The 13534-nt window shown below is 30.2% G+C and overlaps 2 protein-coding genes across 2 annotated transcripts; both read right to left on the bottom strand.

Annotated features, from left to right (window-relative positions):
- Nucleotides 1-822: 822 nt before the first annotated feature.
- On the bottom strand, nt 823-5290 carry LOC109810838 (Acyl-CoA N-acyltransferases (NAT) superfamily protein). The gene is made up of 6 exons (XM_020374411.3): nt 5045-5290; nt 3363-3586; nt 3138-3282; nt 2367-2466; nt 2061-2289; nt 823-1182 (listed from the first exon to the last, which is right to left on the bottom strand). Exons 2-6 carry the CDS (start codon nt 3467-3469, stop codon nt 999-1001), a joined length of 765 nt encoding a protein of 254 aa, XP_020230000.1. The 5' UTR covers nt 3470-3586; nt 5045-5290; the 3' UTR covers nt 823-998.
- A 2308-nt stretch (nt 5291-7598) lies between these two features.
- LOC109810903 (Protein kinase superfamily protein) lies at nt 7599-11977 on the bottom strand. Its single transcript, XM_020374506.3, has 13 exons — nt 11678-11977; nt 11487-11585; nt 11097-11154; nt 10922-11002; nt 10724-10795; nt 10389-10627; nt 10222-10293; nt 9679-9792; nt 9510-9591; nt 9346-9392; nt 8953-9034; nt 8258-8349; nt 7599-7779 (listed from the first exon to the last, which is right to left on the bottom strand). The coding sequence occupies exons 1-12, from the start codon at nt 11881-11883 to the stop codon at nt 8266-8268; spliced, it is 1236 nt and encodes a 411-aa protein (XP_020230095.1). The 5' UTR covers nt 11884-11977; the 3' UTR covers nt 7599-7779; nt 8258-8265.
- Between the last annotated feature and the right edge of the window lie 1557 nt (nt 11978-13534).

The following is a 13534-nucleotide window of genomic DNA, read 5'->3' as shown; positions in this document are numbered from 1 at the left end:
TAAAAATTACGACACTGTGTGACATATTCTATCGAACACAATGTTTATTATAAATTAAATTTTGATAAATCTTATTTCTTATTTATTGAGTCTATTATTATTTTATAATTTTCTACAATAGTAAAGTGCATATTATAAATAGTGTTACTACCCAAAAATTAAATAATTTTTTGTTTTCCTTTTTGAATGTTCAATTCAAATACGCATTGAAATAATATGTATATCAAAATTAAATATCTAATTACAAATTATAAGACTTAGGAAAGTAAATTTAATGTTTGTTTGGTTTAGTTGGCAATTTTGCAAATGGAGTTTTGTGAAAATAAGCTTATTTTTTAAGAGACGTTGTATTAAAATGTGTTTTAGCATGTAGAAATCAATTTTCAACTATAAATTAAACAAGTCATTTATTCATTTAACCAAGCAGTTTAATCTATTTTATTTGTAATCACTATGTTTATTCATGTTTAACTTTGAATAAAATATAGCTCTTGTTTTCAATTAAATTATAATTTATACGTATCATATTATCGCTTACCAAATGGCGCAGGGGTTCATTATTTCTTCAAGAATCTATTCTTGCTTCATTCATCCGGTCAAGAATATGCAACAGTCTCGGATAACCAGAGATCTACAGACTACAGGTCATGTTTAATGCTTGACATGGAAGGTTTTATGGCTTGTGAATCCTATTTCAAAGTTTATGCTTTCTAAAGTTAGACCCAAGAATCTGCATTCATTTGATCGTAGGTGCTCTTAGTTAGAAGAGATGAACTACTGAACGAAAGCTACTTGTCCTGGTACTCCTGCCAATTGTTACAATGATCAAACACAATCACAAATTTCATTGATCGCATAAACTTGAAGATTATTATTATCACCTAACAGTGTGGGAATTCACTGGATCGAGGAAGTTTATTATGACATTTCTAGAGGGAATCAATTGTGAGGTTGAATGATACAGGGAACAGAAAACTTAAAATATATATATATATATATTAAACACACTCGTAACCAGAACACTCGACTGGAACGTTTCTTTTGTTGGGTGCTGACACAAGAGAATGACTTTCTTTACACTTTGTCCGCCTTGAGATCTTTCTGCCTCCGTTCTTGCACAGCCTTGCAGCCACCGATTTAAACCCACTCCTCATGTAGCTTACTAGTGCAGTGAGAAGCTCTCTGAAATGTGAAATGGAAATTACAATTCTGGAAAGGATTTACATTTTAGAAAAAAGGATGCATGTAGCTCACATACACATTAAATACAAAAAGGCCAGTCAGTTGGGCAACCAAAACTAAGGCAACATTGTATTCAAATTTTAAATTTGAAAATCAGTCGACAATCGTTTTCAATTGCATGATTGCATCATCTGATTGCCCAATGAAAAATACTAACGTCACCCTTTCTAACAATCTCTATGTTATAAGCTAAAATTTATAGAAAATCATAAACCTTGTGGGTCTCACATTTCATTTAATGATTTTCTCTGCTAATTTAGTAGGAGGACCACAAAAATTTGTGATTGTCAACTTTTTTTTTGTCTATGGATATGGTTCACGTAGTATTCCAAAACTGACAATCAAGAACTAATCTATATTAGTGGGACATGGCTCTGCAGACCAAACATTATTTTAACACAAATGGGAATTGAACCTGGGAGCAACATGTAGATTTCTTGTGTCCCAGGACAGGCCTTACAACCACTGGACCAAAAAGGCTTGGTTATTTATGATTGTCAACTAATAGTAAAAATAGTATTAATAAAAGAGTGTTAAGGAGAGGGTCACTGTCATTTCTCTTGATAAATTATATTACCCAAAACAACTTGCAACAAAGATATAAAATATTTTTCACACATCAAGTCAAAACATGTATATATATCAACAAAGAATGCGAGGACACTAATTGGTTCAAGTTCAACCTTATCAAGGTTCAGAAATTCATATCGCGGGTAAAAACTTCTACACTATCTATAATAGGATTCGTTTAAAGCATAACATGTAAGACCAGTCTGAACAAATCAAGGGATGAAAGTTGAAAGGTATTTTGTACTTACAATGGTGAGCAAGGAGACCGTCCCCCATTTACATAGTACAAGAATAAGAACGAATCATAATGTTGCCCATTGATCAAATAAAATCCCTGCAACCTTCTCACACACTTGAAAGACATTTTCTTGTACAAATTGATTGCAGGGTTATTGTAAGAGATTACATGCAAGTAGACAGCTCGGCAGGTTGGAATACTTGAAGCATATTTTATGACCTCCCGAATCAGAGAAGAAGCTGTAAATGAGGCACTAATTAGACTACCAATTTATATTATAGAGGAATTCAACAAAATTAAAGCGCAAAACACCTACCTATTCCAAGACTTCTATATGCTTCCACTACTCCCAGCGTCAGAACATAGACTAATGTCTGGTCAGATTTGGCTGAGTCATATCCAAGCATATCCACTATCTACAAGAATAATATTCATGCAATAAAAAATTCACAAATCATCAGAAAAATAAATTAAGGTTTCAAATATTTACATTTTAAGTAGGGCATACCCTATGGGACAGTTTGAACAGATTTATTGAAAATTTGGTTTTAGTAAATTGTTATCTAAAGGTTAGCAACAGAAAATTAATAAAGCAATCAAGTCACATGAGCAGACTGTGGATATCAAGGATTACACAATACTACATTAAGTTTGTCATGGTTGTCTTCAGATCAAAATGATTGATTGAATCGGACTATGGATATTACGAGATGTACTTTCCCATCATGTTTCTCTTGGAGTCTCCACGGCTTGTACATTAGAGTTTAGACATTTGAACAGGTTTATTGAAAGGTATTTTTCCAATTTCCATCAACATTGGGTTAGCAAGATTGATTGAATACATATAAAAAAAAATCCAACAAGAATTTTCTACATAACATAGCCCCTTATAGCCAATAAATTGTGAAAGCATTACAATAGCTACACTTTCCACGGGAAAGATGCATTTACAGAGTAGTAGAAATAGGACACATTCTCTTCTCAGCACAAGATTTAGCAATGATGGACAGATAACTTTTTCAAGGTATGCTTCAAGTAATTAGACAAAATCACAAAAGGCATACAATTGTACATAAATGGGATCAACCTCGCTTTCTTTTGCAAGAACAATCCGTGCCGTTACAAATCCAATGAGTTCATCACTTCGACCATCCGGCCGACTGCTGTCAACAGCTCCCCAAGACACAATGTCACGTCCATTTACGACATCATGAAAAAAAGTAGATTCATACCTGAGAATTGTAGATATCTTTGGGTAAACACCATTTCAAGTGTCCAACCTTGAAATCAATAAAACAGCACATGATCTCACCTGATGGGAAACAATCTGCCATGGATATGCTCTAAAATGTCTAGGTCAGAAGGTCGAATAGGCCTGTAGCATATTTTTGGTTGACTAGGCACTTTTGTGTTTACCATGGAGTCTTTTTCACTTAATCCCCAGCAAATATCTGATATACTTGGAAAAAACGTGCAATAAGAACTGCTTCCATTTACAAAGCAACAATGGAAAGGGCCATTGTATAGTTGCTCTTACTGCAAATTTAACAACAGTGTCAAAATTTCTTCATATATATTATAAATACAGAAATGAAGTATAAAACAAGTGTCTGCGTGTGCACGAAAATTTTGGATCAAATGTTAATGGAATTTTCCTCTTCTACAAGTGTCCATTTGGCACATAGAATTAGACATGGAATTGGGGCTTGGAATTAGAATTTGACATTGAAATTTTAATTATGATGCTCGGAAGTTTATTGAGAATTCGAACCACAATTTCAAGTTCCAATTTAATGGAATTATAACACATCTAAAACTAACTATTCCTAATTTATAACTCCCAGTTCTGAATTACAATTCCAAACCTCACCTCCACACTACTAAACAACCACTCTCCCTTTTTTTTTGCCATTCACATCATCACTACTCTCATCATCGCTACTCCCACCCTAATCGTAGTTAACACTTAACATTGTTGTTGACACCAACTATTGCCACTGTCTCCATTGTCGACCACCATTTCACCCTAAGCTGCCAGCCTGTCACCACCGCCAAAGTTGTTGTCATCTCTACCCATGGATCAATTTTTTTACCAAAATCCAATGCTACCCCTTCCATGACTATCCTAATTAGAGGTGTCAAGATGGAATTGTAATGCGGCTTAAAAGTATAAATCTACTCAAAGATAAGAATAATGATTCTAAACCAATTCCAATTTTATGTGCAAAATGGACCCAAAAAGTTTTTATTATTTGGATAAAAATAAATAAATACTATTAGAGGGATTCCGCCTTGGCAGCACAAAGAAAAACACAAGACAAGAAATGCAGCAAAAATATACAATATCCATCCAAGTCAGACAAGATGAATCCTTTAAAATAACTATTTGCAGAACACTACAAAGAGGTTATATACACAATCCTAACCCAAAATAAGAGAATTTTTCTCCACTAAATTTTTTTTGCCAAAATCATTAAACCTAACCAGCAGCAATGGCTCCAAAGTAGAAAAGTTCGGACCCACTGCTCATGAGAAGATTCAACATGCCTTTCCCAGATGAAAGAAGCTAAAACTAGCATCTCCCCCTTTATCCCTTTTAAACCTGGATTTTGACCTCCGATAGTAAAATCAGTCCTGAAGCAACTCCCTTGAAAGACAACAACACTCAATCTATAAGAAAAACAACTTTTTGAAAGTCTCCCATTAATATAAAGAACAGTAATTACATAGTTCTCTGAAAAATCCGAGTCATGATCTCATTCCTAAGGTCAAACGCAATGAAAGCATCGATGATAACAGCACACACACCGAGGGAGAAACAAGCAAACTAAAACCGATGACAGAAAAAGTGGAACAGTGACCGCAATGACCTGAGTTGAAGATTTAGTTTGAAAAAAGCGGAGTAATCGAGGCAGAGACGTAAACGGTTGGATTCGATTTGGCAACAGAAAGAATTGGATGAATTTAGAGAAGATGGGATTGGAATTTACGTACAATCATTGTTTCTCAAGACTTTATGCTCTGCTTGTTGCCAATTGAATGCCTTCACTCCAACACAACCCAACCAAATGAATCTCTCTAACCACCTAACCCTTCTTCTCTTTCTTCAATTTATAATTTTTATTTTATTTTTAGGATTATACACAAATATTGATTCCATGCTTCTGTCTTATAATTTTGCTTAGGATCTCATCATTCCATTCTTCCATCGCCTCTTAATTCTATGCTAAATGTAACCAAATAAAACCTAGAATATGATCATACCATTCTCCAGGTGCACGGATACACTCTTAATTAATTCATAATATTATTAATATACTATTTTCAAAATATTTATAATAACAAGTAAATATTATATAATGAATTAAAAATTGTTAAATATTTTAAGGCTTAAATATGTAAATATATAACTGTTGTATTGTGATCAACGAAATCTTATTATTAAACAAATTGTTACACTTTATAATTAATTTATATCTAATCTAATTTATTAAATGACACACTAATATCACAAAATGAAATTTAAGTGTTTTTTGTAATAAAAAAAATTATACGAAGTTTCTAATCAATAAATTTGTGTAAGAGTTTACATCGTATAAAAAATAATAATTTACTGTATTAACTATTTATAATTAGTTTTACTAAATTTCATAGTAATAAAAAAACTATAAATAATTTTAACATAAAACACAAATAAATGATTTCAAAATCTTTGATTCTTAACCTCTTCTATATCTCATATATATTAGTTAGTCACCAAATAAGTATAACAAACTAACTCAATCAAACATGTTCAACTTAAACACATTTTCATCTAATATTGAGAGGGAAAAATGGACATTTATTCATTGATTTCCAAAACTCATAACCATGATCATTGTAACTTGTAATGTAAAAGATGAACCTCTCACAAAGAAAAGCTCTCAAACAATGATCATAATTAACAATTAAAATAGGTTGATGAGATTATTTATTTTTTAATTTTACTCGCATGTCAACACAATTAAAACAAAGTGTGATACTCATTTTCCTTTTACAAATAACCCAATTATCATCCTTTTATCTCTTAAAACTTTTGAAATAGAGAGATATTTGTCAAAATAATATAATAACAATAAAAACAGGTATAATACTTGTCATTAATACACCAACAAAGAGAATTAAGATGATATCTAGTAGTTTAGTACATTGAATTAATATATTAATATTTTAAAATGCAAAGAAAATATTTGTTGTCATGTAAACAGTGGACAACATCAATAAAAAAACATTTTTTACAAAAATATGAAACAGACTGTGGAAAGGGTGAAGTCTTGATTTTGTATTATGGTACCATAAAAACTTAATGTACAGGAAATGAAAGAGAAAGTGGAAGGGACAAAGTCTTGGCAAACACCCAATAAATTTTGCATTTCAAATTAATATAATAAATAAATAGTTAATCACTTATATATTGTCAAAATAAAGTTTTTTTATATAAATAATTAATCATATTTTTTAATAGTATCTATCAATTATTTATTTAATAAAATAAAATAATTTAAAAGATATGATTAGTTGTCAATGTAAAAAATTTTACACTCACAATGTATGTATGATTAATTCATAAGTAAAAGCTTAATTGTTGGAACAACTCAGTTTTTGAGTGAGAAATCTCACTTGCAGAACTCACTTATGGTTACCAAAAAAGTTTGGCTATATGGCAACGGTGTGATATTTTTTAGGTAAATATTAGTCACATTCTCTCAAATATTCTCTTGATAACAAACTTATTAAATAAAACGTTTAGAAAGTTTGTGATTTTTAATAAATTTTAACTTCCATAAAAAAAAATAGTTAATAAACAGTGTTAAGAAAGATATCTCTAGCATTTCTCTTATTTATATCTTAAAATAACTAAAATTTAGTATTTTATATACATAAATTAAGAACAATTATAAATATATTATATCCAATCCTTTTAGGATTTTTATAACTTATTCATCAAAAATAAGTAAAAATAAATTATTAAACTCAATAAATATATTTTTACTTTATATATTTTTTAAGTACTCCTAAATTAATAAGACATTTGATATGTTTCCAAAGATTTTCATTCAGAGACCATTTATATACCAAAAGATATAAATTAAATAAATTTTCCTTATTTATTGAACTCAACAAATACGTTTAATTAAGATATTTTAATAAATAAAAATTAATACGCAAGACATGTTACCTATATTCCTACATATAAGAAAACATATGAGAGTTTAATTTTTGGTCCTAATTATAAAAAAAAATATGAATATACTTTTAAATGTATTAATTTGTTATTATCTTTTATACCCTTAATTTATTACAAGTTGGTTGATGAATTTTCTCCTCATTTTTCATAATACCATATTTACAAATGCTTTATATCAAAATTTAAATATGTTTTCAATTTATAATACGAAATAATTTTATTTTTATTTTTTAAAATTTAATTTTTTAATCTCTATAATTTAAAAAAAAATGTTTTAATCTTCATGTTAAAATGACGTTAGTAAATATGTTAAACTAAATATATCATACAAAATTTATCTATTAATATTATTTTCTTAAAAAAAATATCACAACCTTACTCATATTTCATAATAGTTTCAATATTTCACATTTACACTTCCATATAAAATAAGGTAGAATGATGCGGAGGAATGCTTAGGATTCTTCGCTCCTTGCGTAAGGTTTGGAATGAGGTGGAATACCTATTGGACCATAGTACAAAAAAAAAAAGTCAAAACAAAATATCATATTGAAATGATATATATATATATATATATATATATATATATATATATATATATATATATATATAATTCTAAAAAAATAGAGAAACCATTTATGAATGACATTGATACCAAAATGATTTTATATATCATATCATATGATAATAAAACAAAACGACTCGAATATACTCTATACATCAAATAAGACATATGATAATCAAACTATTTATTGACCAATAACTCCAAACACCCTAACACATTACTTCTATTCTAAGCTTCAATAAGATCATCCAAAATAGAACAGAATTTTCTACAAAGCAAATAACAATAAATTATTCCAAATAAAAAAATCTAAATAAGTAATAAAAATTAAAAACTAATAACCAGATATACATTATGCAGGGAGCCATGTGGCAGATATAGTTCATAAAAGACACACACAACTATGTTCTTTGACCTTGAAATTCAAAGGACTGCCCCAGTCATAAACCGATGATTGAGGACAGCCTCCGCGGTTGGTCTCCTTCGAAAGTCAGCATTAAGCATTGCCTGGAAATTAAGAGTACAACACCATGAACTTCTGTGTGTAATAGCTCCTGAATTACACAAGTTCACACTTGAATTGAAGTAGTAATGAGAACATGCTGTTTGTGATCCCAAAAATGCTAGAGCAGAAAAGGCATAGTTACATTTGAGGTTAATTTTTATGTTTTACACTGCCAAGTGCCAACCAAATATAAATAATTATGATGTTTACAATAACCTTTCTTAAGGAAATTATATTGACACCCTGAAGTTTGATGAAATTACATTGACACCTCTGCTTTATTAACGTTTACAATAACCTTTCTTACACAAATTAAGGAAATTATTATAATGGTAGAGATAAAAGGAATGTTTGTACAATTTCACAAATTCCAAGAGTATCACTGTAATTTACTTTTTTAAAATAGTTATTATAAAAATCAACAATATTGTAATACAAAATAATCTTATGATATTTTCATCAACTTTGGAAATCTTTCTTACTAAAACTAAAATATGGTAGTCCTCACATATTTAGGCACTGACGTAAATCAGCCAATTACCTTAACACTCACTCACTCAAAGCTATTCACTAATAGTTGCTCTTACTAACAGACATATAAATACCTGAAGTAACTCCCAACCAGCACCATCACCTAGATCCAGGAACTCGACAGCATTCACTAATTTGTCATCTGCTACACAATACCTGCCAAAGGAAGAATAAAATAAAATGAGACAAAAGTAATGAACTAATAAAACGTAAATATACACTTTCAGTCTTTCACTAGGCTGTTTTTTCTTCAGAGTTTAGACATGCTGAAAAAGTGCATATTTAGTTTGGGAACTTCTATAAATACACAGTATTATTTCAGCTATTTGTTCTTATGACTAACTCATGCCCATAATAAGTATAACTCAACCAAAGGAAAGATTAGATTATAAAATTACACAGTAACATATGCCACTCTGAGTTTCCACGCAAGATTAAACCAGAAATTAAACTAGAAGATAACATACTCTCGTGTTGCTTCAAGATCAAGTTGGAAAGTGTTCTCCAAAAGCCTCTGAATTTCACGGCCAACAAAAACTTCAGTGAAGATATTGTCTTATGGGAAGGAAAACTTCCACAGAAAAGAATTATCAGCTACCGAAAACAAAGTCATATTGGCAGCTCGGCTTACTTGCAAGGAAAGGCTATCCATTGCACCAGCCTCACAGAATGGAACAAAAGCCAAGTATGCAAAAAGAAGACCTGCTTCATATCTGCATTGGAACTCATAAAAAGAAATAGGTAATCTGAAAAAGATGCTGAAACAAACTTCTGCATTGACCCAAGTTCTGACAAGTTACATGTCATCAGCTATTCCAAAAGCCCGTTTCTCCATTTGTGTGAATGCACCAGCACCTGATGCTCTTCTCCAAAGCCCCTCTGCAAGTTGTCCTGAATCATCTAGTTCTGTGTACCTGCAATGATGTAAGTATACGTAATGCTATTTATGTAATAAACTACTTCAGCTTGTAGGTAGAAGTGTATAATGTTTAGCATACAGTAAATAAAGCAACAATTTTGAACTCTGGCCTCAAGTGAAACCAAACCACACAAAATAGACTAGAAATACAAAATACACAATAGAAAAAGTTATATCCTGAAAAGAAAAAGGGCATGAAGATTACACCAATGATTGCCAATAAGAAGTGCAACATATTACACACACAAAAATCAAAGTTCACGTAAAAGATAAAAACAAGCAAATAAAAAAAACAAATAAAAAAAACAGAAGAGACAAAAGATAACAGTTTTTTCATGTCATGTGCATATGAAAAATATGTTTTATCAATGTATTAATAACAGGTTAATTCAAGACAAAAGAGCTCGACAAACCATTACCTTACCTGACATTAACAGAAAAGGCTAGATCCCGGAGTCTTGGAATCAAATAAGAAGATTCTCTTTCTGAAATTGTGCTGACATCATATTACAAACACATTAAAGGTAGGGTCAGAAGGTATAAGTCAAATGAAAAATCTTGAGCAAAATTAAATGCTTGCTAGTTGTATACTTGAGAGCCACAGAAAACGGTCCTAGACTTTGGTGCAATCTATCATGGTCGTGCAAGTAAGCTAAACCCCTCATGACGCCTTGAAGCAGCTTTATAATAAAATACTGTCTTCTTTTGATTCTTTCTGCTCGTTCAAAGGGATTCCAGGATGCCACTTCTCGGTCTTTCGATACCCTCTCGCTTGCAAGTTTTGCATAGTCTGCCGCACTATATTTCCCATCATCACGAAATGCAAGCCACTGGATCAAACATATTGCTCTAACATAAACATAATCAACAGAATTGGAGCCAAGGAATGTGAAGTGGAGGAATTTATGTTATTTCATAGAACAAACCTGCTCTCCAGTGGCTGTTTCAAACCCACCAACAAGCAGCACAAGATGCTGACCGATACCTTTAGAACTGTTCTGTAAGGGAAAGTGTAAACCGGCAAGAAGGATTTACAAAAAAAGAAAGAAAAGCACTATGAATTGATATCAAAGGACAAAGGATTAAATTATGCAGAAAGAGATACACATATCCAATTATCTCACCTGAAGAAACAAATGTGTATTCAACTCATTTGCGGCAAGTGCATCAGCCACAACTCCCCCAGCTCGCCTTCCAGGATAAACCTTCACTCATTGTCTTTTCGTTATGAATTTCTATGCTCAATACAACACATGAAAATGAACACGTGAAGAGGTAGATTATGATCCTACTTACTACCTTAAAAGTTACCGGAGTTCCTGTAAGTGGACCCCGAGAAACTCTCCCTTCATAAAGCCTGCAACATAGAACAAACTTCCATGAGTATATATTATCATTATCATTAGGGAAATGCTAGAGACACTCTCAAACATTCTCTTTATAACGTTCTCTCTATTGTTGATTGGAATTTATTAAAAATCACAAATTTTGGAATAATGTGATTGTCAATTAACATTCTCAAGGGCTAATCTTATAATTTCTTAATTTCAGAAACTAACATAATAGCGCCTTTCAAATTCAAGAATGAAAGTAGGTGTTTACTCGTTCGTGTTTTAAGCAAGTCTGATTTAGTTATGAGTGATTCAATCTTCATCCAAATGCAATTGGTTGAATGTGTGAATACAATACCTGATTTTGACATTGCCTTCTCCAACATCTTGAGTTTTGATCCCTCCCAAGTCTTCAAGTGAATAGTCAGTACCAGGCCCAGAGGGGAAGGCAGAGTAGCTGGGTAAAATCAGAAACAAAAAAGGAAAACTTTTTTTCATACCCAAGTGGTGAAATAGATGTAGAATTGCTTTGGATGGAAAGGGAAGAACCTGGTGACGTTGATGAAGCCATAGGTGCCAATGGGTCGACCCACTTGGAACCAGTCGGAGTCGGCGAAAAAAGGTGCCTTTGCTTGAATACTGGGAGAGTGGAAGCAAAGAGTGGAGGTAGTGGGTCTGGAGAGGGGCAAAAGGGTTGTGTGATTGCGAAGAGAATGGTGGAAAGAGAGACAATAAAGAGGAATCAACACAACCATGCCTTTCTTTTCTGATTGAAGGGGAAAGAAGAATAACAATATAGCTTACCGCCAAATGGATAGATAAGGAAGCTGTTTTTCCAGTGAAACAACTCAAATGTTGTCCTACTTTTATCGTACTTTATGTTGGTAATTGAATAAAATTTAGGATGAATTAGTTTTTATGTTCAATTATGACCACATGAACTCTTTATATGAATATTGAATTGGGTCTAAAAATTGAAGTAAATGGCTCAATAAAATATTGTTAGCAGGGTTTAATTTCTTTGATTTTTTATGTTTACATCCTTATATATTTATGTTAAATTAAATTTACTAAATTAATATTTTGATAAATTTCCATATAAATGGTAAATAGTTATGAGATTAAAAAACAAACTTTTTACATAAGTTAACTTATGTAATCCGACTTTATAAAATTTTCTTATCTATCTTCGATTGATGTACATGAGTTATTTTAATTGATAAAAAAAATATTTATTTAACAATTAATTTTCTTATGTTATAAATTTTTATTGAAATTTTTATCAAAACATAGTAAAAGTTAAATATTTGTGCTAAAAAATAAAATCCAACAAGTATTCATAGTAAAAAAAAACATGTACACTAAAAATTCTTGAAATTTAGTGTAAAAATAATTTAATGATCTTTAACGTGATTCAATATGATTAAGGTTATTCATGTTTGTTTTACAAGTATAACATTTTTTATTTTCCAATATTTTTAGGAAGTTTATAGTGTCTTAGTTTAATGGTTGAAAATGATTAAGCTTATAAGTCATGGATTTTCTATCATCTTCTAGTTATTAGTATACAAGGTTGTTAGTTGTGACATTAAATTGACTTTACCAATTGAATGGTTAATTTTTTTTTTTATTATCAATCGATCTATTAAACTTAATCATATAATTCATACCCTTTCAAATGTTAAGTCTAACAAAATAAAAAACCATCCATTGGATAATTTAAATGTTTAATTTGGAAGATATAAATATTTACTTGGTTAAGCATTTCACAATCCTTAAAATGTTGAATCTGAAATATGTAGGTAATTACTTTGTTAGATGGTCTAAAAAAATGTGTTTTGTGACATGCAAGAAAAACTTCACTATCTTGTAACTATAATATCTATGATATTATGTGTAAAAAACAAATAAGTACTTTTTTGTTCTAATTATAAAAAACACAAACTTATTTTAATGTGCATTAATGTTAATTTATTTTTAATCTTTTATTTACTATAAAATATATTGATAAGATACTTCCTTATTTTTTATTTTTTATGCAAACAGATACATTTATTGATTAATTAAAAATATAAATTGTTTTTATTGATAAAAAAAAGTTTTTCAAATTATATATAGTCTCATTGAATGTACTATTATTTAAAATGTATTTTTTTTAAAAATAAAATTTAAATTTACGATATTGTTTTACAAATTAACTATCTTAACTATTTTTTTTATTGATTTTGATTAATTAATTAGTTATTTTTCATATAAAAAGATGGAAAATTTTAAATATTTTACATTTTAATGATGAAATTATAATATTATTATAATACAATTAAAATTAGTTTAGTAGTAAGAAGTTGAAGTAATAAATATAAGGTTGTAAGTTTAACCCATGTTTTTGTCACTGTATTTTTATGA

The sequence above is a fragment of the Cajanus cajan genome, chromosome 11, assembly GCF_000230855.2.
Source record: "Cajanus cajan strain Asha chromosome 11, NIPB_CcT2T_4, whole genome shotgun sequence".
NCBI lineage: Eukaryota > Viridiplantae > Streptophyta > Magnoliopsida > Fabales > Fabaceae > Cajanus > Cajanus cajan.
Note: the sequence above shows the minus strand (reverse complement) of the source record. Positions and strands in the feature narration are given on the sequence as shown.

Coding starts and splice junctions, on each gene's coding strand:
- LOC109810903 (XM_020374506.3), bottom strand. CDS start 11,883: ATGGTTGTGTTGATTCCTCTTTATTGTCTCTCTTTCCACCATTCTCTT. Junction 11,586..11,677: donor GGCTTCATCAACGTCACCAG/GTTCTTCCCTTT, acceptor GATTTTACCCAG/CTACTCTGCCTTCCCCTCTG. Junction 9,393..9,509: donor TGGATAGCCTTTCCTTGCAA/GTAAGCCGAGCT, acceptor CGTGAAATTCAG/AGGCTTTTGGAGAACACTTT.
- LOC109810838 (XM_020374411.3), bottom strand. CDS start 3,469: ATGGTAAACACAAAAGTGCCTAGTCAACCAAAAATATGCTACAGGCCT. Junction 2,467..3,137: donor TTCTTGCAAAAGAAAGCGAG/GTTGATCCCATT, acceptor TTATTCTTGTAG/ATAGTGGATATGCTTGGATA. Junction 2,290..2,366: donor ATATAGAAGTCTTGGAATAG/GTAGGTGTTTTG, acceptor CCTCATTTACAG/CTTCTTCTCTGATTCGGGAG.